The 27419-nt window shown below is 39.7% G+C and overlaps 1 protein-coding gene across 2 annotated transcripts in view; it reads right to left on the bottom strand.

The window, feature by feature from the left end:
• Positions 1 to 27419, bottom strand: part of LOC149311736 (sodium- and chloride-dependent GABA transporter 1-like) — an 81644-nt gene that overhangs the window by 40192 nt on the left and 14033 nt on the right. For both annotated transcript variants that reach the window (XM_089527803.1, XM_089527804.1), the window contains exons 2-4: positions 16047 to 16381; positions 4998 to 5129; positions 3474 to 3574 (exon numbers count right to left, since the gene is read on the bottom strand). In XM_089527803.1, the coding sequence (XP_089383929.1) occupies positions 3474 to 3574; positions 4998 to 5129; positions 16047 to 16287 (474 nt within the window). In that variant the 5' untranslated portion in view covers positions 16288 to 16381. The remainder of the gene's footprint in view (positions 1 to 3473; positions 3575 to 4997; positions 5130 to 16046; positions 16382 to 27419) is intronic.

The following is a 27419-nucleotide window of genomic DNA, read 5'->3' as shown; positions in this document are numbered from 1 at the left end:
TCTATTGCATTTTATTTGATTAATTTCTGCCCATTTATCTAGTTTATCTAGGTTGTTTTGAATTCTGTCCCTATCTTCTGTTATGTTTTAATGTTATTATTGTTGTTTATTAAGATTGCGTACCTTAGGCAGATTTTTAATCTATTTTGTATACTCACAATGTACAGTGCTGTGCAAATTTATAGTACTTTGTAAATAATGTTTAATAATAATAATAATAATAATTCGTTAACTATCCCTCCCAATTTTTTGTCATCTGCGAACTTGATATGGATTCCCTCTACCCCACTATCCAAGTCATTGATAAAAATGTTGAAGAGTAATGGCCCTAGGACAGAATCTTGGGATAACTCCGAACTAGGAAGAACTTTCTGGTGGTACAAGCTGTTCGACAGTGGAAAACACTGTCTTGGAGTGTGGTGGAGTCTCCTTCTTTGGAGGTTTTTAAATAGAGACTGGATGGCTATCTGTTGGGAATGCTTTGATTGTGTCTTCCTGCATGGCAGGGGGTTGTACTGGATGGCCCTTGGGGGTCTATAACTTTTCACCTTGTTTGGGAAAAATTACAAATCTTTTGCAAAGGAGAAAGTATGCTGAGGAGAGAATACTGAGCAGAAGTACAAGTAGAGATGAAAGGCTTACACAGCACCTCCTTACCAATCATTTGCTTAAGATTTGATTTGCAAATGGTTGTTTTATGGGAAGGGGGATCAGAGGACCAGCCAGAGTTTGAAGAAAGTTACTTTTTTGACTGTAACTTCAAGAACCTTCTGTTGAAAAAGTGCTAATAACCCCCTCTCCCACTTTTCCAAGGTCTGGGACATTCCATCTTGCTTTAGATGACAGTCATGTAAATACGTCTCATTGTACCACACCAATCTTGCTTGATTTTAGAAGGTAGACAGAGTTGAGCTTCATTAGTACTTGAATAGGAGACCACCAGAAGTGAACATCAGGAATCTCCAGGTAGGGCTAGGTATGAATCCAGCCAGAAATTCTGGAAAGCTCCTTCTGTCAGAAGTGACAGAATGACCAAATGAGCCAAGGGCTTTACTCAGTATAAAACAGCTTCCTCTAAGCCTCTGTTCCTACATAGTTCAGAAACTATAATTAGGATTTGTATAGTGGCTTTTGATATCCATGGGCATAGTTCCTTGTAGAGAGGGTGCCTTTGTGGATCTTCTCCCCAACAAATTAGTGAATTACAATGGTGTAAGTCTGTCTTAAATTATCACAATGCATAGTTTTGGTTACTGTGGAGGTGGGAATTCTGTTCTGACCATGCAATGACCAAAATCCCCCTGAAACTCCACTTTGTAAGCAGCACAGCCACCCAACACAGCCATTTCTATGTTGCCAAAGACAGAGCAGGTGAATCAGCTATTTTGCTATTTGCTGTTGCTGGATGAGCTATGAGAATGCTATCTGCAATGACATCCCAAGGATCCCTGGAGGTCCCTGCTAATACCTGGCACACTAAAAGAAAATAGCTGGAAACATCCCTGCTCATCCCTCTGCCCTCCAGCAACACAGAAATGCCATATTAGGGTGGATAGTGCTGTTTAGAAGGTGGGTTTGTGGTGAGATTAGACAGATTATAAAACATAAGAACAAGAACTGTTAGGAAATCAATGGTGATGTGATGTTTGTAGATAGATGATTATGTTGCATTAATTTTACTATATCATGTCATATATAGGTTTTTTATGTTATGTTATTTGTTTAACTCTTCTATATTTATTTTATAGTTTTTATGTGCTGTGTCTTGATTGAATGATTTATATAGTAGTTAATAGTATATAAATATAAATAAATATAAATAAAACCAAAGAAGGTGGGCTTGCAGAAGAAGGGTAACATCAGGAGATGGAGCTACTGAAATGTAGCTATACAATAGATTTTTGTCTCCCGATGCAGTAGCTCTACCAAAAAAATTGCAGGTTGCTTAAACACTGTTTCCAGATGGGACTGAACCCAGCTGTATCAGCAACATGGCCCTAGAGAAGCAACAGAAGAAAGAAAGAAAGAAAGAAAGAAAGAAAGAAAGAAAGAAAGAAACTCACAAAGGTCTGAGAAATTCTCATGGAAGGTAAGCTTTTGTTCCATTGTAAAGCTGGGGTTAATCGAGGGCAAAATCCTAAACGAAAGTTCTGTGCAGGCACCCGCCATAGTCGCTACAATGAAATCTCTCAACCCAAATGCCTGTGCTGTGTTTTAAGTGACACAACAATAGAAGCTGCAGGTGTTTCAGGTAGCTCTAGGGACTGTCAACATATGGCTCAGGAGTGGCTAAACAATGGAAACATTTTGGCAAGATGTTTGAGGACACAGCTGAACAAAAAAACACAACCTAACATGGACAGAAGCGGAGTACTTTTCCAGCCTCTCAGCAGCTGTGTGCGTCTAAATGAAATGGATTCCCTTGAGTGCAATAGACACAGATCCTTTTGAGTCCATTGATTGCTTTGAGAGAGAGAGAGATGTCAGAAGGAGCCTTTAGAGTGAGTGATAAGAATGGTTTGACTGTGAAGAAATGTATGGCAAGCAGAAGAGAGCGTTTGAAGCCTGGTGGTTGCTCCCCCCCCCCCCCTGTTTTGAGAATGAATACAATCAGAATCAATAAAGCTTATACTAACCTGAGAGATTCTTGTTTGAAAGAATAGTCTATGCCATTGACAAAAGGTTGTTCCAAGGGCATTTTTGCCAGGTGATGGGGAAAAGAGATGGTCACCCTGACAGTTAAGAGTTCTTTTGTTACTAGCCATGAAACAGATAGTGGCTGGAGTTGGGAGCAAAATTGAGGGGAACAAGGGAAACTGTAACCAGTGGTAGGATTCCTTGGAGCTTTAAAAATACACTCTTTCCTTGAAAAATGGTTAACTTTCTGCCGCCCCCCCCTCCCCATTTCTGTTGCTTGAGGGTGAGTTAACCAACAAGGAAAGCCACTTAATCTGAGAATTGTGGGAACTATTTTATTCAAACATTAGTGGTGTTATTTTATGAAGTCTTTCCATGACTCCATTCTTCTGAAGCTCTACCCACTTCATCCACTCAAACCCCATCTATGATGTCTGAATTGTCAAACCACCAACCCTTCCAAATCAATTACCTTTTACTTAATTTTCTCCAACACATTTTAGCCCCTCTTAAACTGCCCTTTAACTAATTATCCACTCAGATCGCCCCATTTCCATTAATTATTTTCAGTGAACTTGCCCTTCAGATATTCCTCCCATAATTTATGCTCACATAAATATCTAGAATTGAGACAAAATTCTAAGGGGGGTTTAATTTTCTCCTCTTCCCTTTCCCATAACTTCTAGAGGAGACAGAGCAAGGTTTTGCCACCCAACAGCAAAGGTGCACACATTTGCAAGGCCACTTTCAAAACATATGGGGCTCCACCTGGTCATTTCCTTTCCACTCCTCCAGCCCAGTCTCCTCCTCTCCAAGAAGGGACAGCAGAAACTCACCACAGTGAAAGAGTTGAAGAGGTAATAGAGGGCCCAGGCAATGATGACAATATAGTAGATATTCAGCCAGAAGGAGAGAACCACTGCAGCCAGGCCTACTCCTAAAAGATAAGAAATATAGCATTGTTGAAAAGCTTGCCCTAAATCAATGGGCAAATCCTCACAAATTTGGGTGTATACAACCATCAGTGGTCACTGGTCATGGCTCTTCAGTGTCAGTCAGGTGTTGAATCTGCTTTTGGATTTAGTTGGAATATCAAATTATCAATCTCAACTGCTGAAAATATTTGGGGAAGCACATTCAGGACCGAGGAGAACCGCTTTAAATTTCAGCCTAAAACTTGGAGCAGATTAACTGGCTCACTGACCTGAAAGCCCCCAGATATTGTCATGAAATTCACTACCCAAATCTCCCAGCCACCATCGCCACTGGTTATGTTGGTCGGGACATTATCAGAGTTATAGTCCAAAAGGTAACCTCTCCAAGGTGTGGGTGCTGGCAAAGAGAGTAGTGTGAGGCAGTGACTTGGAAGACTGGCATTGATTTGATGAAGACTGGCATTGATTTGATGATGTTCAGAATTTATTATCAAAGCCTTAATCTACACTGTAGAATTAATGCAGTTTGACACCATTTTGCTATGGTTCGGTGCTATGGAATTCTGTGATTTTTTGTTCAGTGAGATATTTAGCCTTCTCTATCAGAGAGATCTGGTGCCACAACAAACTACAAATTCCAGTATACCATAGGATGGAGTCATGACAGTTATAGTGATGTCAGACTGCATTCATTCTGCACTGTGACAGCAGCCAAGGTGGTAGGTTAAAACAACTATCTACTGGAAGAGTTGTTTTTTATTCCATTTATGTTCCTTTTATTCCATTTATGTTCTTTTCAGGAAAACTGTATAGAAGAAAATCTCTAAGCATCTTGTTTAGTCCACTAAAATTAAATTGTGTGCATGAAATGGAGCATGGCAGCTTTTAGATAAATGCCAGTGCATTTTGCATTATGCATTTCTACACTTACATGAATGTTTTAAAACAAAAAGAGCATTGCCAGGAAATACACAGGTCAAAGAAAAATCAGATAATTAAACCTTGAGTTTTACAAATGAATATCCAATATTATTGTCACAATGTTTTAAGATATAGGTACCTTATGCCACAATACTAAATGTTAAAATGCATAAAATTCTGGTTTCAGGAAAGAAAGAAAGAAAGAAAGAAAGAAAGAAAGAAAGAAAGCTGTAGAATCTGGTCTTCATTCTAAGCTGCTTTCACTCCCATGTCTAGCAACAGAATTGGCCAGTTATGTTTTCAAATACCTTTGCACAAACGTATCTCAATCATAGGAATCAAACCAACAAAGCAGAACCTGAATGTCAACCTGTCCCTATGCCAAGTTGATGGGAACTGCATTATCACACATTCCCCATGCCTGATCTTGGTTCTATTTATTTTTTGCAACACTCTCTCTCTCTCTCTCTCTCTCTCTCTCTCTCTCTCTCTCTCTCACTGTACCTTTAAACATGGGTGCTAGTTTCCACACTCCAAGTCCACCAACTGAAGTGTATTGTCCAAGAGCTGTCTCCAGCAGGAAAAGTGGAATCCCAGCAAAGACCAGTGTCAGAAAATAAGGAATCAGGAAGGCACCTGGAACAGAAGAAGACAGCATCTCAGTACCTCCTCTTTTTAAAGTTAGGTTTTAAGTGTTGGACTAGGTCACTGGAAGACCAGAGTTTAAATTCACAGTCATCCATGGAATCCCACTGGGTGATGTTTGTCAAGTCATGCTGTCTCGACTTCAGAGAAAAGCAATGGCAAACCTGCTCTGAATAAAAATTCCGAAGAAAACCTCATGAAAAGGTTGCCGTGAGTCAGAGACAATTTGAAGGCACATACTGTAACAATAACAAGTCTGCATTCAAGACCCACAAGAAATTCATAGAAATGTTCTTTTTTCAATTATTTATACTACTAGGAATTATTATTGGTTATTATTATCATCATTTTTTGACCTCATAACACTTCTTTCATAACATATACGTCAAGATATTTACTGACCATATATACCTACTTTGTATTTTATTTCATAATACATTTTGGCCAGAGATGATATCAAATCTTCGTGCAAGGAGAGAGTTAATTTAAACTAAAAAAAAGGTCTGTCATTTTTTCTTTCGGTCTTTGATATTAATAGAAATGGTTCAAAGAGTTCAACATATAATCACAGACAGAGGCTGTTCATAGCTTGGAAGTATCTGACAGGACTGTAAATGTAATGAAATCTTCCTGCAAGACAAATACTCTGTTATTAACTGCAGTCCTGAGCTCATCCATGGAGACTCACTTTTACTGTTCTGCACCTCTCTCCATTTCTCATCAACTGTACATGTAATAACAACAAAGTGACTTGGGAGCACCTTGAAGATTAATAACTTTTTATTTGGTATAAGGTTTCATGGACTAGCATTTGAAGAGATGGGTTGCAATCCGTGAAACCTTATGGCCAATAAAACTTGTTAATCTTTAAGGTGCCATGTGACTCTGTAGTTTTTGCAACAACTAACTCTTTTTTATGTATTGTAAAATGTAACTAACATTTTTACATGTAATGGAGGCACAGTTGCAGAGAATGAAGACAGTGCTTCTCTTTCCAATATCTGGAGATCTAATTAGAGGGAGAAGGCATGCATTTCCCTTTGGGAAAACTTGAATGAGGTTCTCACTTATGTATTGTATACAGTACATCTCACAGTTCTACCCACAGGCCAAAGTTCAGTATTCTACTTCCTTGGGCAGCTGGCACAGACCCAACACTATGGGCAGGTCCATTTGCAACATTGATGGCAAGCCCCTCAGATCTAGAACTGACCATACTGCCCTGCAGATGCCAGTGTGAGGTGACCTGGGGACTGAGTTTGGGCAAGGGTTTTGTTTGTTTGTTTGTCTGGATTACAAATCTGAGAATCCCCAATATAATAGTGCAAGTGTGGCTAAATATCTGGAATATCCATGCTCTGCCACCGATTTAATGTCCTATAATGCCCCAAAGTTGATGTATAATGCCTAAATCAGAGGTTTTGGGAGAAAGTTACAGGGAAGCTGTAAATGAGCACAGTGCCACCAGAAATGTTATGTCCACCAGGGCCACCAAGATATGAGGTGGTTCTACCAGAAGGCACATACTGGAATCTGTTAAGGACTTCAGCTTCCGAGGTGTACTTATGTCTGTGAGAATTAGAACTGGACAGTTTTGTAATATCCACATCCAGTTAGGGGCTGCTGTTACATTACAATGTAGAAGATCCAGGAAAGTTACCATTGCACAATGAGACCCAATGTACATTGGGAATGATACATAACAAGACCCAATACACAATCGGGCATTCTTGCCAGTGTCCCAGTATTCATCTTTTGCTTGCAGAATTCTTTAGTGCCTCTGCTATGTACATAAGTGAGTGTAAAGTTGCATAACGTAGAAGAGAATTCTGGCCACTTTTCCAAGGTTTCCTCACATCTATAGTCCACTTGCATGGAAGCAGGAAAATATTTTTTCCTTCATATGAAATTCTAGAACAGTGGTTTTCAATACGTAGTCATCCTGAAATTTATTCAAGTAGAACTTCCTATCATCCTTAATTATTGGCCATGCTATCTGAGACTAATGGAATCTGGATTCAAACAAGATCTGGACAGCCATAGGTTCCCTACCTCTGCCTTACACAAACAGAAAGAAGATGTATACTTATGTGTTGTTATTGTTATATGTTATCAAGGCAAGTTGATTTGTGGTGATCCTTTGAATAAGAGACCTCCAAGAGCCCTGGTCATCAATGGTCTCATTCTGTCTTGTAAGTCAGGACCATGGCTTCCTTGTCTGAATCAAAACAGCTGTAATGTAGTCTTCCACTTTGCTGAGAATTATCAGTTTTCCCAATGAGCAATACTCACGCATACCAACTTTTCATATTACATGAGAATGCACACACTTACCCAGCCTTTCCTTCCAAAGGAAATTCAGTCCAATACCCCCTGTTGTTTGGCCTTGCTAAGCTAGCCACTTTTATTTTGTTTTATTACTATTTTCACAACATAACCAATTCTCTTAGTATCGAATGAAATCTCTCTCTCTCTCTCTCTCTCTCTCTATATATATATATATATATATATTACATTTACAAATTACATATTGAAAATTACATTTCAATAAAATAAAGTTGAAAAGGAAAAAGGGGGGGGGGAGAGGAAATGCTGTACTCTTCTCCATTCTTTCATTTGAAATGACAGGCATCTATTTATTCCTAAAGATACTTTAATTTCTTCTTTCTTTTCACTCTTCTTTTATCATCTTTCTCTTTCCCCTTTTCTCTTCCCTCATTTGACATATGCCTATAGTATAAATTCCTGACTTCCTATCTAAATGGTGATCCCTGTCATGCTAGTTTTAAAGGCAAGAGGAGCCCATGAAAGAGAAAAATATGGCAACTACTACTACTACTACTACACACAGAGACCCTTTAACTGTTGTGCAACAGCTATGTCGTAGATGCAAACTTCTCTCTTTCTAAGGAACAAGGATAAGGATAAGTCTGGGAGGTTGTTTTTTTCAAAGCTATTATGCACATCTTGCTGGAAGAGATTAGATTTTACAGCTCCAGAAATTCGTCCCATTTTTAGGCTTTTATGTTCCTATCCTGATTGGTAGAAATGGGGGACTCTGGGTGTTTAGCATAACAAAGATGCCAATCTGAGCTGCCCTTTGCAAGCACTGAGGTAAAAAAATGAGATCGGCAAGCCATTAATGCAAACAGTGACACAAATAATGATGGCTAATTAATACCACCACAACTGCCTGCCAGGCAGGGCCCACTTACTGAGAAGAATATTTAAAAGGTAGAAAGAAAAGAAAAGTCATCACATTATTTTTCTATATCCCATGAACTACTGGGCAAACTGAGATCAGTTCTCAGAAACTTCTCACCCTTTGTAAAGTTTTGCCATGTTGAGACCTTGAGCTGCCTATTCACTCAACAGGATGGCCTGGTATTCTACTTTACAGATGGCTGGCCTCTACTTGTACTTTCTTTGAGGGAATCTTCTCTTTGAAGGACTGCCCTGCCCAAGTCTGATTTAAAGATAAAGGACTATCCAATGGTTGATCAGAGGCCTTGAAGTTGTCTATCAGAAACTTACTCAACAGACTGGACAAGCACACAGGTCACCCAATCACAAATCCCCATGATGGTGAGCTGTGTGGTATTTCCCCCCTCTCAACACACATTGTAGCAATTAATTCCATGTTTTTATCTATTCGTATTAATTAGAATGTGCATATGTTATGCAAATCTCTGTCCTCTGTTTCATGATGCCTTTCTTCATTCCCAGTGATGTGTAAATGGCCACCCTAGGAGGTAGATCCACTGAGAGATATCTGGGTGAATTACAGCACATTGGCAAGGATTTTGGATTCCTAATCATTTCATGATAGCAACAAATTCCCACCTCCCCAAATCACGGTGCTGTAGGGAAGAAAGCTGAGAGTGGGAAGGAATGGATTTTGATGTGAAAGAGTTGAGAGTAAAGCTCTGGAAACAAATTCATTGGCTGAAATGCCTTCAGATGTGACCTGTTCCTAAATTCTAAATGAATGCCTTTCCATCTTTCCAAGCCACTGTTTTGAACAACTGCAGCTGGTAGATCTCATGATACAAGCAAAAAACAAAAAGAGAACCTACAAGTTTGAAGTCCAACAATTCCTGTGTTAACTAGAAACCAATGATTCAGTATCTTTGTACAAAATGCCCCTCTTCCTTTCAATGTGAAGACTCTCCTGTTATCTGAGCATCTGTATCTCCCTCCCCAACTGGTTGATAAATGTCATCATGTTGTTTTCCTTTCTTGCCTCATTCAAATCACTCCTTTCCTATAATCCTTTGGCACTGAGTAACCATGCCTTATTTATCTTAGACTACAACCTAGTTCTCTTTCACATTAAACAATTATATAACTATGATACCATTTTAATTGCCGTGACTCTAGCCTAGGGAATCCTGAGACTTGTAGGTATCTAGAACCCTCAACCAGAGAGCACAAGTGCCTCACCAAATTACAAAATGTAACACCTGAGAAAATTTGAAATATATATGGAAATTCCAGCAATAAATGCTGGAAATGTGTAAAAAAGAAAGGAACACTATACCCCATGTGGTGGAAGTGTAAAAAAGCTACAAAATATTGGATGATAATTCGTAGAATAATTAACAAGATATTGAATGTCAAACTAGATAACAAGTCGGAAATATTTTTGTTAAATATGACTGATGTTTCTTTGGAAAAAAATATGGTTGTATTTTGTTTTATATGATGGCGCAGTGGTTAAATGCCTGTACTGCAGCCACTCACTCAAAACCATAAGGTTACGAGTTCAAGACCAGCAAAAGGGCTCAAGCTCAACTCAGGCTTGCATCCTTCCAAGGCTGCTAAAATGAGTACCCAGATTGTTGGGGGCAAATTAGCTTACAGTTGTAAACCGCTTAGACACTGCTTAGGCAGTATGAAGCGGTATATAAATGAAGCTTGTTTGATTTCATCAGCTAGAATTGTTTATGTGAAGTGTTGGAAAAGTAAGAGAGTCCCTTGCACAGAGGAATGGCTTTTAAAGCTATATGAAGTGTTAGAGTTAGATAAGCTAACCAGAAAATTGAGAGATGAGAAATCAGATAAATTCTTGGAAGTCTGGAATAAAGTGATCACATACTTAGAAAATGAATGGGGCAATTTGACTACAAAATGATAAAGATTTGATTACTTAGAATAAAAATTGAATATGATGGAGAATTAGTTTAAACAAAGGTAGTTTACACAAGAGATATTGTGTTAAATGATGAGAAGATTCCCTTTGGGGATACAGTGGTAAAATTATAAATGAATGAATATTTTTTTTTAATTTGATTTTTTAATAAATTTATTACACAAATAACAAACGTACAAACAAAAAATTAATGAATATTGTATAAATTGATGTCAGACCTACAGTATCAGTGAAATGGTGAGTCTTGCTAGAAATATCATAATGTAACTATTTATATATAATTTGTTTGGATTTACAGTAAGGAGCTATTAACTTTTGTGTGTTTGTTTTCAATACAACATGACAATATAGTATATTAATACGACACAAAAAATGGATTACTGAAGTTACAGGAAGTTCTGTTTTGAATACATGTCACCAATGTCTAAGGTCATATGAATCAGACTATTGATAACTCTAGTAACATATATGAATATGTATTCGATATAACTGTGTGTTATTTTATTTGATGCATATGTATACTTTGTACATCTATATGTTTCATTCCCAATGTTTCCCATTCCTATTTGTTTTCCTGATTTGTATGTTGCTATTTTAAAACAAGAAAATCTAAAAAAAAAAAAAAAAAAAAAAGAAGCTCAGCAAAAAAAGAAAAGTGGACAAGCCTAAACTATTTAAGATTCTGGTGAAATTTATTTAACCAGCCAAATTGGTTGTAGTTTGCTACATTGGACTCCTGCTTATGTCTTACAAATTCCTTTACCTGTGGAAATGTAACATCTGGTGGCATTTTTATGGCTGTTAACTGACATATTCCATTTACGGTTGTGTAGGAAATGTTCCATAAGGGTAGCCATTTCATATGAATGTATTGCTCACCCCAACTAGAGTGGAGCAATTGAATCAGTTGGATTTGCCTACATGTTGACTCACCATTCAACAATTGGTTCTATGGATCTGTTCTAGTTGGGACTAATCCACAGGATTCCAGTCATACAGGTCCAAAGCAGTGCAGAAATAAGCCAGTTTGAAACTGTTTTATCTGTGCTGGCTCAGTGCTAGGGAATCCTGGGAACTTAGTTTATTGTGTTATCAGAGCTCTCTGATAGAGAAGGCTAAATGTCTTCAAAATTACAGTTCTCAGAATTCCCTAACATTGAGCCAAGGCAGTTAAAGCAGTCTCGAATTGGATTATTTCTGCAGTGTGATCTGGACCAGCTGCACATTCTTAGGTGGTTATAACCCTATCTCAATGGTTTCAGTATATTATTTTATTCAACAGGATTACAGAAACAGCTGCTGTGCATTTCCAATTGCACGATGGGACAATTAGCCAATACAGAATGTAATGTAATGTAGCACAACCACCAAGTAACTATATGAGTGTCCTTGTTGTTCTATGACTTCAAATTGTTTTCGACTTATGGCGACCCTAAGGCTAACTTTTCACAGGGTTTTCTTGGCACGTTTGTGTTTGCCATTGCCTTCCTCTGAGGCTGAGAGAGTGTGACTTGCCCAAGGCCACACAATGGGTTTCTATGGTCTCCAACACTCAAACTATTACACCATACTGACCAGCATAATGTGGAATTTGGGACTTTGTCTATAGTTAAAACACTTTGAGGCTCACAGGATCTAGGCCCTAGTATTTTATTATTTTACTTGTCTTCTAAATATTGATCATTTTAGCAGATATTTTGTCTACTCACCAAGACAAACACCTTAAAATGGTTTTGATTAGCTTCTTCATACAGTAACAAGGAAATCCATGATTGCTGAACTTTTTCCTTCTGAGCAATCATGAAAGTCAAGAAGTGCTCTCTAGGTTGGAGGCTGATAACCCTAAGTGAAACTGATTTGATAACAGATGGAGAGCCAGTGATATAATTAAAGGAAATTGGGGAATGTGATGAAGAAAAATTAGAAACATCAGAGCCTCAGCCTGAAAAGATGGGCTCGCTCCCTAAGAATATCAACAAGCTCACTTGACCTTTTCAATAAGGGTGGCTGGATTGCAGTTTGGCAGTATTTTCTGTCTCACTGAAGGATGTACACTCATGTATACTTAGAGTTTCTGTAAAGCAAGAGGACAGCTTGTAGGCCTCCTGATGCTGTTGGATTACAATATTTCTCACCACTAGCTTGAGTGGCTAGAGCTGACAGCTATAGTCTGGGGAAAATGCTGGAGAATCGCATATTACCCACCCTATTCTGACTGAAGTCAAGTCACCAGCTACAGGTTTTGCTGGACAGAGATAAGAGCAGTCTTTGCACCAGTAACCTCTCAACTAGACAACTATAATGTTTTCTAAGTGAGGCTAACCTTGAAGAAGACTTGGAGATTTCACATAATTCAAAATGCAGTAACTTGACTGCTGACTGGAATATGACAGCATGCAATGCCAGTCTTAAAGGAATTGTACTGGCCGTCAATTTGTTTCTGGTCTGAATTCAAGGTCCATGTGATGACATTTAAAGGCCTAAACAGCTTGGGTCCTTTTAAAAATATATTTTATAATTTACAAGAAATCACAATAGAGCAGAGAAAGATAAGACATAAGCAAAATACTAAGGAGCAATGCATTAAGGTGTCTAACAGCCGTACAAACACAAGTCATTGTTATTAGACTTCCATAAGAACTCTTTGCCAGGGATTAAAATGCTGGTGTGGTGGTTTTGGCTGACAAGAATACAGTAACTGTTAATAGACTCTAGAAAGGGATGCCATTTCTCTTCAAAAGAAGTATAGTAGATGACATTTATCCTGCCTGACAATTTATTCTTTTTTATTTTATTTATGTTATTTATGTTATGTAATTTATCCTGTTCAACAGCGTGGGACCTTGATACTTGAGGGAGCGCCTGTCTCATATGTGCCTGCCTGAGGATTAAGATCTGCTTGTGGGGGGGGGGGGCCTCATCTGTATCCCACTAGTGAAGTCAGTTCACTGTCAGGGCATGAGAGAGGGCCTTCCCAGCCATGGCACCTCTACTGTGGAATACTCTTCCCCTGGAGATCCAACTGGCACCCAAACTCATGGCATTTTGGTGCTATGTGAAAACCTGGCTGTTCAGAAAATACTTCTTTTTTAAAAAAAATTAATCTATTTTTAACTCATATTGTCTGAAACGTTTTTAGTTTACTTACAGATATAGGATGTGGGATACCTGGAAGAACAAGACTACATGTGAAATGGATCTAGGAGTCCAAGTAGACTACAAGTTGAACATGAGTTAACAGTGCGATGCGGCAGCATAAAAGGCCAATGCAATTTCAGGTTGCATCAATAGCAGTATAGTGTCTAGATCAAGGAAAGTAATTCTGCTTTGGTCAGGCCCCACCTGGAATACTGTGTCCAGTTCTGGGAACCACAATTCAAAAAATCCTTGAGAAACTGGAACGTGTCCAAAGGAGGGCGACTAAAATGGTGAAGGGTCTGGAAACCTATGAGAAACGACTTAGGGAGCTGGGGATGTTTAGCCTGGAGAAGAGAAGGTTAAGAGGTGATATGATAGCCCTGTTTAAATATTTGAAGGGATGTCATATTGAGGAGGAAGCTAACTTGTTTTCTGCTGCTCCAGAGACTAGGACCCGGGGCAATGGATGCAAGCTCCAGCAAAAGAGATTCCACCTCAACATTAGGAAGAACTTCCTGACAGTAAGGGCTGTTCGACAGTGGAACACACTCCCTCGGAGTGTAGTGGAGTCTCCATCTTTGGAGGTCTTTAAACAGAGACTGGATGGCCATCTGTCGGGGATGCTTTGCTTGTGAGTTCCTGCATGGCAGAATGGGGTTGGACTGGATGGCTTTTGCAGTCTCTTCCAACTCTATGATTCTATGATTCTATAAATTATTTTACTGCTCTTAATCTGTTTTCCCTAAGATCTCTTGATATAGGTCCTAGAGCAGATTAAGCCAGAAATCTCCAGGTACAAGATGACAAAAACTGAGGCTGTCATACTTTGGACACAAGAATTGTAAAAGGTTAAAAGAACATTCAGGAAGACTAAGATAGTTAATATTGACAGAAAAACAGTCGGGAATAGAAGGGATGAAAGAACTGAAAAAAGAAGGATAAGGAAAAATTTGTATGAGGGAATCAAGAAGGAAGATTAAGGGGGATGAGTAAAGGATACAAAGGACATAAAGATTTAAAGATAAACAAGTTAGATATTTGTAATTATGGTAAAGGAAGGGAAAGAAGGAGGGTTTTTTCAATATATATATATATGGTAAAAACATAATAATTAAACTGTTAAAGATACAGGGAAAGAAGAAGGAGGGTGGAAAGAAGAAGAAAAGAACTGGAAGAAATGAAAGAAGACATAAGAAAACAAAGAAGAAAATAGTTTACAGAAAAGAAGGCATGAAATAGGAAATGACTATGTATTAGAATATATTAGGAATTCTGATATGATATATGAAAATGAAAATGTAAATACTGATGGAAAAGATAGCTAATAAAAAATAAAAAAATACTTTTGACACATCACTAGAAGGCAAGACTCACTGGAAAAAAACAATAATGCTAGGAAAGGTGAAGGGAATCAGAAAGAGAGGAAGGCCACATGCTAGATGGATGGACTCTATTAAGGAGGTCATGGGTATGAATTTACAAGAACTAAGCAGAGAAGTGGAGGATTGGGGTTCTTGGATATTTCTAATCCACAGGGTCGCCATGGGTTGAAACTTGAGGGTGGCTAACAACAACAACAACAACAAATATTTTAATAAATAAATGAAAAAATCCATTAATGTTTGTGGCCTTATGTTGTATGTTTCCAGATACTTTCATTGCCTAAGTGCAGTCAGTTTGCCACTGCAGGAACAAAGAAATAAATGCAATCTGTCAGCATAGGAAAAACCCTCCTGGATCAGAATAAAGGCCTATCTAAGCGGTGGTGTTGGCTGTTTTATTCATTTATAAGCTGTCTTTCTCCCATTAATGAGACTTAAGGCAGCTAGCAACATATTTAAGAACAGAGATTTAAAAACATAAATCAGGGCACAAATATAAAAGTTATTTAAAACATAATTAAAAGTTGAAAACATTAAAATTCATTCAAAACACATATAAATCACATAAACAGTACCATACAGCATTAAAACCCATCTCAGCCAGTTTTTAAAAGTCTGACAACATAAAAAATAATTTAACTTTTTGGCAGAAGAAGAGCAAGGATGGAGCCATCCTGGCCTTTCTAGGGAGGGAATTCCAATGTGTGGGAACAGCCACCAAGAAGGCCCTCTCCAAACTCACCAAATGAACTTGAAAAGGTGGTGGGACAGAGAAGGCCTTTTCCAGAAGACATAAGTCTGCATACTGCTTCACACAGTGGGCAACCAGATGCTTATAGGAAGTCCAGGAGCAGAACATATGTATTCCCACTGTGGTCTGCCAGCATCTTGCACCAAGAGACATACTGCCTTTGATACAGGAGGAAAAATAAACTATCATTGTTTAGTTGCATTAGCCTTTGAAGAAGGCGCCTCAGAAGGCTTGGAGAGTGGACAATTTGCCATTTAAATGCAGTTTTCCTCACCCTTCCTGGTGCATGTCAGAGAAACTATTTTAGAAACAGGAGTGAGCAGATTGTACAGGAGATGCAAAGGGGCCAAGGAACTTTACTGGGGACCCTGGGGGCACACTTAGGCCATGGCCCATATTTTGCCCACCCTTCTCCTAAAGGGAAGAGTAATGATAAAAAAAAGTCTACCTTGCAGAAAGGTAGCTCTTCAGAAGGTTAATCTTACCTCCTCCATTCTTGCCGCAGAGGTAGGGGAAGCGCCAAACATTGCCCAAGCCAATGGCGTATCCTACACAGGAGAGCAAGAAGTCAAATTTGCCTTTCCAAGAACCTCTGTCAGGGACCTTTTTTTTCTTCTTTGTGGTGACAGTGTCTGAGGCAGTGGGTTCTTCTGATTCCTCAAGAGTAGCCTCCTTCAACTCAGAAGGTGAGTTCAGCTCTACTGATGCGTTATTGAGCTTTCCCATTATTGCTTACAGTAACTTCATGGAGGAGGAAAATGGTGCCCTCAGAAGAGCAGGATGGATGGATCAGAAGACTGAACAGATTCCTCACTGGTATCTGGAAAAGGTGAGAGAAATTATCAGTTTAGTAAGAGGAGGGCAAAATTTTTCATTAGCCTCTCTTTCAAGACAGTTGTTATTTTTATTTGCTTTGTGAATATAATTTGAATGATTATGAATATTGTCGGGTGTATGTGTGTTTGGAATGTGAAAAATCTCTTATTCCCACCTTGGTTTCATATATAGCTGGAAGAATTTGTGTTTTTGTTCCTTGCACTCAAATTTGCACAATTTTAATGCATTTTCCCTAATTTGTGTTCTTCTTTGAGCTGTTTCTTTGTTTAAATATGTATATTATTCTCTCTATCTTTATATCAGGGTGGTCTACAAAATCAACACAATCTATTCTAAAACAATGCAAACAGTAACAATGACTTTAAAAGGCCAAAACACATTAAACAATTTAATCAATTAAGAGAATACAGATTAAAACAAGTAAAAATTCAATTCAAAACCACACACGTGTGGTTTGTATAAAACAGCTAGGTCCCAAAGGCTTTTGTAAACAACCATGGGCCTTATCACACGAGGGGTTTTGCAGCTCAGATCTGGAGTCACTATGGGTCCAGCCACGCGTATTCACGTTATAACGTGATGTATTATCAGACATGATTGCTTTCTATGGGGGGTTGTTCCGAGGTGGATCCACAGCAATTTCAGAGGGACTCCTCATTTTTGTGAATTCGGTAACAAGCGAATTCACAATTTTTTTTCCAAGCTCACTTCGAATTGGTCTGGTGTGGACGATCACCCCGATCTTGCCCCCAGTGACCACCTGTCCCATCATCCCCTGCCTGCTCCTTCACCCCGATCTCGCCCCAGTGACTGCCTGTGACCTATCCCATCATCCCCTGCCTGCTCCTTCACCCTGATCTCACCCCAGTGACTGCCTGTGACCTGTCTCATCATCCCCTGCCTGCTCCTTCACCCTGATCTCGCCCCCAGTGACCCCCTGCCACCTGTCCCATCATCCCCTGCCTTCTCCTTCACCCCGATCTCCCCCCAGTGACCCCCTGCGACCTGTCCCATCATCCCCTGCCTGCTCCTTCACCCTGATCTTGCCCCCAGTGACCCCCCTGCCACCTGTCCTATCATCCACTGCCTGCTCCTTCACCCTGATCTCGCCCCCAGTGACCCCCTGAAATCTGTCCCATCATCCCCTGCCTGCTTCTTCACTCCGATCTCACTCCCAGTGACCCCCTGCCACCTGTCTCATCATCCCCTGCCTGCTCCTTCATCCCAATCTTGCCCCCAGTGACCCTCAGTGACCTGTCGCATCATCCCCTGCCTGCTCCTTCACCCCAATCTCACCCTCAGTGACCCCCTGCGATCTGTCCCATCATCCCCTGACTGCTCACCCCGATGAAGGATAATAGCTAAGGAGGGGGCAGGGAAGGATGACAGCATCCAGAGCCCCACTGAGTATGCGCAAGGGTGCCAATTCAAATCATCGAATCCCTCTGGTATGGTAATACAATGTGCACTTGCTCCGCTTTGCCCAAGTAGAGACCACAATTTTATTTCTTGGCTATGATAATACATAGCCTTGGATCCGAAGTGACTCTTCTCCCCCTCACGTCGAATTGGAGCTCCTATTTCACGTGTGATAAGGCCCCATGTTTTACAGTCCCACAGCCTCATGAGAACCCTCAGGGTTGTTTTTGCAGCTTTACTCATCCAGATGTCTTGGACTGCCCTTTTTCCTGTCCCTGTTACAGAGGCCCAATGTACTACTTAAGATTTTTAAAATAACAGTTTTTCAAAACCAGGGATGGACATTTGGCCATCTCTGATTTAGGTTGGGTTGGGGGGCAATCCATGTGGCCCCAAGAGTGCTATAGGTGCAGAAAATTGGCCTCCAGATCCACCACAGTTACCCATTATTGCCCTATATCATTAATAGCTGCTTGGCAGGCAGAGGTCCAACAAGTGCCGCTTTACCCCCCAGTGCATCTCCATACAAGTGTGATAGTGCAGTTCACTTTTAGAATACTGCAAAGATGAGAGAAATACAAACATGGCTGTCCCTGTAAGAACGGCCACTATGAGTTAGTGTTTCATCAGCCCCCAGTAATGGCTACATGGGTGGGTCAAAATCTATGAAACAACACTCAGAAGATGCCAGAGGTCACATCTTTCGCATGCTAACCATGCTGCATTATGGTCTATCCTCTAAGGAGGAAATAGGTTTATGGCTGTCAAATGTTTTAAAGGCTGTCAGAAACAAGAGAGAGAACAATCACTTGCTTTATCCACCGAGAGCAAGAAAATATAGAAATTATATTGCTGGAAGGTGGCCTTAAGCCACATAGTAGGGAAAGCTTGGTAATTATCAAAGTCACTGTGCAATGCATTGCATGAAAGGAATTGCAGGGAAAGGTGGAGATAAGGGCAAGGAAAATACTGTACTCAAGGAGTTGGAGCAAAGTCCCCCCCCCCCCCCCCCGTGAGAAGAGATTGAAATGTTTGGGATTTCTTTGCATATAAAAAAGGCTGATAAGGCGTACTTTGCAGTGGCACTCAGTGGCATCCGTTTCAGCAGGATGATGAATCCACCTTGGGGTTTACTCCGAACTTTAAAGTAGCTATCCCAAGTGCTGGATTCTAACCCCACATTAGGTTGGCTACCCAGATCCTTTAAAGACTGAACTAAAACTTGGAAAGGATTGTCCACCCCACTGGCATAGAAGTCAGCAACCACCACTGGGGATGGGCTAGAAGTGTAGAAAATTATGCAGGATGTTGAGAAAGTGGCAAGAGAGGTTTTGTTCACTCTTTTATAACACTCAAAGCTGGGAATCACCTAGTGATGCTGAATGGTTGAAGATGCAAGACAAACAAAGGCAAGTACTGCTGTTACATTGGCTAATGACTTACATGTGGTATAAAGTGGAATTAGACAAATTCATGGAAAAGTATATAGCTATCAGTGACTACTAGTCATCATGGATGTAGACTGACTTCACTAATAAAAGGCATAATATGCCTCTGAAGGTCAGTTGCTAAGAACCATGAACAAGAGGGTTGTATTACACCACAGGTTGGGAAAATTACCTTTTTTTTTTTTTTGGAACTGTAACTTGTAGAGTCCCTAGCTAACATGGAACTGTGGTCCAAAAATGGAAATTTTTCAAGGACTATTTGATTCATGTCTCGCTTATGAACTTCCCATGTGCATCACTGTTGGTTTCTATGGGAGTGGTATGCTAGACTGGACAGTCATTTGGCCTGTTCTAGTATAGCTCTTTCTGTGTTCTTATTTCTTAAGACCTCTATCCAAGACTATCCCATCACTTCTGGCTCCATTATATCATGACTTTGAATGAGATAGGATAATTTCCACATGCCTTGCAAGGCCAAGGCCCTTGGGTGAATAAAATATATTGTTACACTTGAGGAAACTCTAATTATTTAATTGTTGACACTTATAGGGTTTTCTTACAAAAGGATTGGGGAGCCATGCTACTTACAGAAAGAAACTAGCTTCCCTAAAGAACACAAGGGAAATCCTCATCTCTGAGTCTCCTCCAGGAAACTGGCATAGATGATTTACAATAGGAACGCTAGGCTTGGAGCCCTGAAATCATTTACCAAGCCAGTAAATTTCATTTAAATCTACACCCAAGGTAATGAATCAGTAAATCTTCCAATAAGTCTCTTTCCTGGTTGCCTGGCTAGACTGAAATAAGATTGCCATTTATTCAGGTTAAAGGAAGACATCTTGATGAATGGTCAAACACAGCATTGCCAGTCTTGCTGAACAAGAACAGCTAGCAATTGTCCATCATTTCTGAGATATATCTTCCTTTCTGGGGATTTAGCTAAATCATTTCTGTGTCAGCACTGAAGATGTTCTCTTATTAACACAGAAATAGCTCACATATGCAAAGCTGACTGAAATTCAAACAAAGCTGAGCTCCCAGTCCGGTGAAGCCAGCAAGTCAAGATTTGATCCATCTTCACTGTGCCACCACTGAATAGCCCTTGTGATGCCACTGGGAATGTTGTTTGCTTTATGAGTTGGATGTATCTATGGTGAAGTAATCCTGTTTTGTTGTATATTGAGCCCCGTTCCATTCCTCAGTTTGAAGAGGTTACTGCTGGCAATGCAGGAGCCTGAGAGTTACAGTCCACAAAAGGAACTTTTCCAAGCTCTGTTCCACTCAACCCAAAGATACAATTGGTTATGCAACCTGGGTCCAAGAGGGCAATGCCCTCATTTCTGTGCCCCCTTCCTTACACCATGATTGTGCTTCCAGAAACCACAATACTTCCTTAAATGTAAAAAAAAAAAATGTGGTGTGGGAGAAATGTACTGTGAAAAAGACACTTCTAGTTGTCACCACACTGGTAGATTTCAGCAATGGCAAGGGGAATCACCCTGCAACAGAAGGGAGTGAGGAATGAACTCCTTCTTCAACTCAGTGTAGTTGTCCATTCCTACTGTAATGGATGATGAACAAAGTAGTTACTTAGTTTTGAGTCCAACACAACTTTGTTGCTCAGTAAGCCTGTGACCATGTGCAAATCAAAGGCTGACAGCTACTCTCACATACTTGTGGCCTTTCTGGGTGGTAGTTGTGCTGTCATAGGCTGGGGACTGAGCAGCTGCTCTGTTCTCAATCCATTATGGTGGTGGTGGTGCCAACCACTGCCAGATAGACTGCTTGTGAAGAAGACTGGTAGCTGTAGGAGTACCAGAGCTGGGAGCCCAAGTGGTGGCATGTTCTGGAAAGTAATTGCCATTAGGGAGGTCACTGTAGGCAACCTGCCCTAGGCAATACACACTAGTTGCACAGTTACAAAGGTGATAAATACACTCTGTGTTTAGTCCAATGTTTAAAAGAGATCTCCAAATTGCCAAATCAAATTCCAAAATAAGTTCAGTATATTGGATAGCTTCTTTTAGGTTTTAACTGCAACTGCAAGCAGACATTTTGTTCTACTTACACCAGAGATGCCCGCATCTACTGGCCCATGGCTTCCCAAAATTTGGAGACAGTTTGAGATGCTCCTAGCTATCAATCCAAATCAAAGCTGGCCTTGATGGCAGGGGATTCTTTTGAGGGGGGAGAACAGCTCTGCTCCAGTGAACATATTTCTCTTTCCTCCACATTTTCTGACTGAGTTTAAAGAGCATGACACTTAACTGATTCTAAACTGAAGCATTTGCATGAATGTCACTTCTTTGGCACTATTGCTTAAATAATTTATCATAAGCTTCACTTTTATGCAACTTAATGGGGAAAGTACATTTTGCTCCTTTCAGCAAGTATTTATTTTTGTGACTTTTCCAATTTCAGAAAGGCTGATTATTGTATGACAGTCATAATAGTAAAATTGTTATTTTCAGTGCTATTTGTCTGCATTGGCTAACGTTATCTGAATAAACAGAAACCCAACTGCTAGTACTTTCCATTTCAAGAGCTTGCAGTGTTTTATTCACTTAATATACTAAAGGCACCCCAATTTAGCCTTTGAAAGCAATAGCTATCAAATCTTACAATAAGCTAAGATAGCCATTAACCATTGGCTGTGCAAACATTTAACTTGTTCAGGAACTGGAGCCAGCAACAGAACACTGACAAGCAACACAGTTTATGATGAAGAATGGGGGAGGCAGTTTCAAAGAATGATGAGGAGAAAGCTATTGTTGGTTGGGAAATGCTAGCTAAGGAGATAACTGCAATCCAAACAGTAACTTTTCCAAGCTCTGCTTGTTTGCAAGGGAGGCATACACACCCAGGGTGGAAATCACATGGTCCTCCAGATGTTGTTGGACTTCACTGTACCTTTGGCTATATCTGCTAAGATTGCTGGGACTTGGAGTTCAAGAACATCTTCAAGGCAATGTGATTTCCCACCCCTCACATGCACCAAAGATTGGTGGAGAAAGAGATGGAGAAAGAGCAGTAGAGATGGGGGCATTAAGAAATAAGATGTCCCAGAAGAAGAGTGTCTTCAGCAGAAGAAAAGAAGATTCAAGGAGCCAAGGAATGGATAGAGAACCTAAGTAATTTATAAGGTATAAGAAATTTATTATGCTTCTATACTGCACAAAGTGGCTTACGTCTACTTCATTTGTCATTGTTTGCTCTCGGGCTGACTTTGACTTATGGTAACCACTGAGTAAGAGACCTGAAAGAGCTGTGGTCCTGCTCATCTCATGCAAATTCACATCTGCAGCTTCCTTGATTGAATCAATCCAGTTGCCAGTAAGTCACGTTGTCTCATGATGTGTCCAGTGTATGACAGCCTCAGCTTAATCATCTTCACTTGCAGTGAGAGTTCAGGCTTAGTTTGCTCCAAGACCATTCATTTGTCTTTTGAGCAGTCTATTGCATCTATAGAATTTTTCTTCAGTAAGACATTTTAAATAAGCTGATTTCTTCCTATCAGCTTTCACAACCATTGACAGAAATTGGAAATGCAATTGGCTGAATGATTCTGACTTAAGTATTTAATTATATATCCTTACACTTGAAGATCTTCTCTAGTTCCTTCATGGCTGTCTCAAAGTTATTTCTTATCCAGAAGGATAGTAAGAACTCTTAGCTCTACATCACTTCAGCAAGCAGAGCTGTCTGCTGAAGCAAAGCTCTGGGAGAGTAGCAGCTCATCTGCATACTTTTCCCCATCAACCTTTGCTGAAGTCACTGTGAGCAAAAATGCAGTTGGATTGGAAGAGAATTGGGAGAGGCATGGCAGTCTGATCAAGAGGGTTTTAAAGTATACATTTGGGTGTTTGGTGATAATAGCTCAAATATTATCCTGAAGGCAAGCTTTAAACACAGTGATGTGAATTCTAGAAAGAATCTCACCTTGAATTCCATTGTGGGAAGAAGGCAGGATATAAACCTTTGAAATAAATAAATAAACTGAGTGAGAGAATTGAATCTACAGTAAAACCAACAGTAAATTAATAAGTGAAAACAAACAAGGCTTCAGATGTCTATACACCAATGCACAGAGTTTGGGAAGTAAACAAGATGAGTTTGAAGTCCTAGTGCAGGAAGACAAATATGACTGGATGAATACTTTGACTGGAATATAACAAATGAAGGGTATAACCTACTCAAAAAGAATGGATGTGACAGAAAAGGAGGATGAGTAGCATTATAGATCAAAGACAAATTCACCTGTACAAAAATCCATGACAGTGTTCAGAGTGGACAAGCTCAGCACATTTGGGTAAAAATAAATGGAGAAAGAATCAAAAGCAACATTATGGTAGGGTTTACTATAGGCTACCAAATCAAGAAGAGTTGGTAGGTGATGCTTCTCAGGAAACAAAAACCCTCAAAAGTTTAAAAGATGTAAGAATTAGCAGTTATGTGGGATTTCACTTTTCTGACATCTCTTGGGAGACTAACTCTGTGAAGCATAAGCTGTCCAACAAATTCCTTAGGTGCTTTACAGATAATTTCCTATTATATAGACTAGAGGAATGAAAAAGGGGACTAGTAATACTGGATTTGATCCTAACCAATAGGGAGGAGTTGGTCACCAAAATCGAAGTAGTTGGTTCTTTACAGGGGAGTAACCATGTAATACTAGAATTCACAATCTGGGACAGAGCAAAGAAAAGTGTAGTCCAACATGGACCTTGGATTTTAGGAAAGTTGATTTTAACAAGGACAGGGAAGTCCTGAATGGAATTCTATGGATAGAGATTGCTAAAGGAAAACGACATCCAGCAAGGATGGGAGTTCTTGAAGAAAGAATGAAAAAGTACAATAAAAAATATTCCCACGGAAGAAGGAAATTGGGAAACATCTGAAAAAGCCAATGTGGCTGCACAAGAGTAAGTGAAAATAAAAAGAGCATGTATAAAAAAATAAAAGAAAGGATGAATTACTAAGGAAGAGTATAGAGGTGTAGCCCAAGCTTGTAGGAATGATATAAGGAAAGCTAAAGCTCACAATCAGCTGGGACTGACTAGGCAACAGGGAGCAACAAAAAGGGTTCCTTCAGATACATTTGAAGCAAAAGAATGACCAAGAAACTAGTGCAACAGCTGCTCAGTAAGGATGGTAAAATGCTAGCAGATCACAATAAAAAGACAGAATTGTTCAGTAACGATTTTGCTTTTGTTTCTTTCCCCCAAAGACAACAGCATGCCAGTATGCATCAGCAAAGACAGTGGTAAGGGATCCAGACCATAAATCAAAATTGACATGGAGATAGTCAGGAATCACCTAGTTAACTTAAATGAGTTGAGATCTGCAGAGCCAGATGAATTCTATTGCAGAGTACTGAAGGAACTTGCTGACATACTCTCTGAATCACTTTTCATCATATTTGAGAAATCTTGAAGAACAGGTGCCAGAGGACAGAAGAACAACCTCTCTCTTCAAAAGGGGCAAAATGAAGAGTTCTGGAAACTGCAGAATAATCAGCCTGATCTCAATACTAGGAAAAATATTAAAATAGATGATAAAGGGGTCTGTTTGCAAGTATCTAGATGACAATGCAGTAATTAGTAAGAGCCAGTATAGGTTTGTGAAGAACAAATCCTGCCAAACTAATCTTAAATCATTTTTGATTGGGTCACTAATTTGGTAGATGGTGGGAATGATGTAGATGTTGTTTATCTAGACTTCAGCAAAGCATTTGACAAAGTTCTCCATGATGTTTTGATTAGTAAACTGATTAAATGTGGAATAGATGGGAATACCATCAGACTGATCCATAATTGCTTGGAAAACCACATTCAAAGAATCATCATCAATAGCTGTGCTTCAAACTGGATGGAAGTATTGAGTGAAGTACTGTAGGATTCTGTCCTGGAGCCAACACTCTTCAATATTCCTGTCAGTGACTTAGATGATGGGGGAATCCTTATCAAGTTTGTGGATGACACAAAACTGGGAGGGGTAGCTAATACACTGGCAGATGGGAACAGAATTCAAAAATTGGCTTGAAACTAATCAAATGAAGTTCAACAGAGACAAAAGTAAAATTCTACATTTAGGCCACAACCAAATGTACATTTATAAGATGGGGGATTCTTGGCTTAGTAGCAGTACATGTGAAAAAGACCTTGGGATTATTGTTGATCATTGGTTGAACATGATCCAACAGCGTAATAACACTGAAGCAAAGAAGGCAGGTTAAGAATAGGAACAGAATGGACTTGTCACCCAACAGCTAATCAGAAAGTTTATATGTCCAGAGCAGAACATGCGTTCTCCCAAGAGGCAAAATCATCAAAGGCCCGTTCCGCATGGGCATATAGTACATGCAGAGCGCGTACTAGGGTTAGGAAGGGGCGTGACTCCTTCACGCCCCTAACCCTAGTAGGCGCTCTGCGCGTACAAAATGCCGGCACCCTATACAGACGGGGACCACCATGTTGACGTCACAGACACATAGCGTCCGGATGTTGCGCCACGGAAATGACGTGGCGAGTGCGCCATTGGTGCCTCTCCGCGTCATTTCCGCAGCACAAGAAGAAGCGCCATTTTGGCTCTTCTTCTTAGCGGCGGCAGGTAGCCTTGTGGTTTGGCCGCTGGGGCTTCTCGCCACCGCTAATGATGGCGCAGGCAGACCGCCGCTTTCCAGCGGTCTGTAACACGCCAAAGAGTTTGGAGGGGTCTTATCAACTAATGACAATTCTAAACAACTAGTAATGTTGGCTGTCATTAAAATGGCTGGTCAGAAGCAGATGTCTAATTGCATAAACCACAGCTTTAGCTCTCTAATGAAATTAATTATAGTGCTACCTGTCTGGATAGCAGGAAAATACACCTTGGTAGCTCCTACAAATCTGCCATAGGGCATACATATTTTCCATGACAGTTCTTTCTGGTGTTTCCTCCCTTTTTTGTTCTAGCTAAGATCATTTCATATTTTCAACCATTCTGCTTTTTTGTGAAATTCAAATGATTTCTTTATGGTTCACGCCCACCAAAAACTGAAAACCTATTTTGAATAGTCATTTCTCATAATTTGGGGCTTTCTAAGGGTTCATTTAAATATGAATATAAAACCACACAACAAGCAGCATTCTTTCCAAGTTAGACGAGGGTTCTAGTGTAGAGAATTAATGAGAACAGTGGAAGGAGCTGAGGCTTAAGCTTTGACTTGCAACGTACCTGTCTATACCTACAAATGATGTAGATATATAGTATTTAAAAAAAAATTAAATTGGATTTTTACAACATTAATCAGATTTTAAAATTATAAGTTGGTTTTTAATTTTTTCTTAACACAGTTGGTTAAAACAAAAAGAGCCTAAGTAAAAGATATCATAATGAATACTAATTATACCACTTTGAATGGCATTTTATGAATATGGCAACAGCCCTTTATGGAGAAGAGAGAGAATCTGATCAGTCCTACTCTGCAAATGGTTTGCAGTCTTTAACTACTACACCTGCATCCTAATTTTAGCTACTACACCCACATCTTATAGTTTGGTGAGTCAGTAGAGTGCTCGGGGAGTAAAGTCTCAATCCCTCACCAGAATACTCCTAGAATTACACAGGATGGAGCCATGATGGTTAAATTGGAATTATAGCACTATTAGCTGTAGTATATAATATCTACACACAGTGGGGGTGCTCTCCTCTCTCAATCTCTCTCCCTCCCTCTGTCTTTCTTAGTCTTGATAAGTTCAACCAGTGCAAAGACAGACGAGGTTGATGAATTTGGGGGGATAGAAGATATATGAATAAGGAGGAGGGGTCTGGATAGCATATATCTACCTTCTAAACAGGCAACTTTAAATATGTATTAAGGTCATATTATACAAAAATGCACTTCTACCAAAAATGCTGATTAAATAGACTCTTCCTCACTAGTGATTTAAACTGTGATTGAAATCATTAAAATAGAGTCCTTCAGCGAAGCAATTTGAATCATGATTTAAATTAATTTGATTTAAATCAAATCAACCCTGTGAAGAACTATGCTGGATCAGATTAAAGAACTCTTTAATCCAAAATTCTGTTTATACAGAGGTCAACCAGTTGCCTATGGGAACCCTTCCAGAACGAAACATGAATAAAGCTGTATGTATTCCATGTTTTGGA

This window comes from Sceloporus occidentalis, unplaced genomic scaffold (genome assembly GCF_023333645.1).
Source record: "Sceloporus occidentalis isolate IW3139 unplaced genomic scaffold, rSceOcc1.0.p SCAF_5, whole genome shotgun sequence".
NCBI classification, from domain to species: domain Eukaryota; kingdom Metazoa; phylum Chordata; class Lepidosauria; order Squamata; family Phrynosomatidae; genus Sceloporus; species Sceloporus occidentalis.
This window is presented reverse-complemented; position numbering and strand designations above follow the sequence as displayed.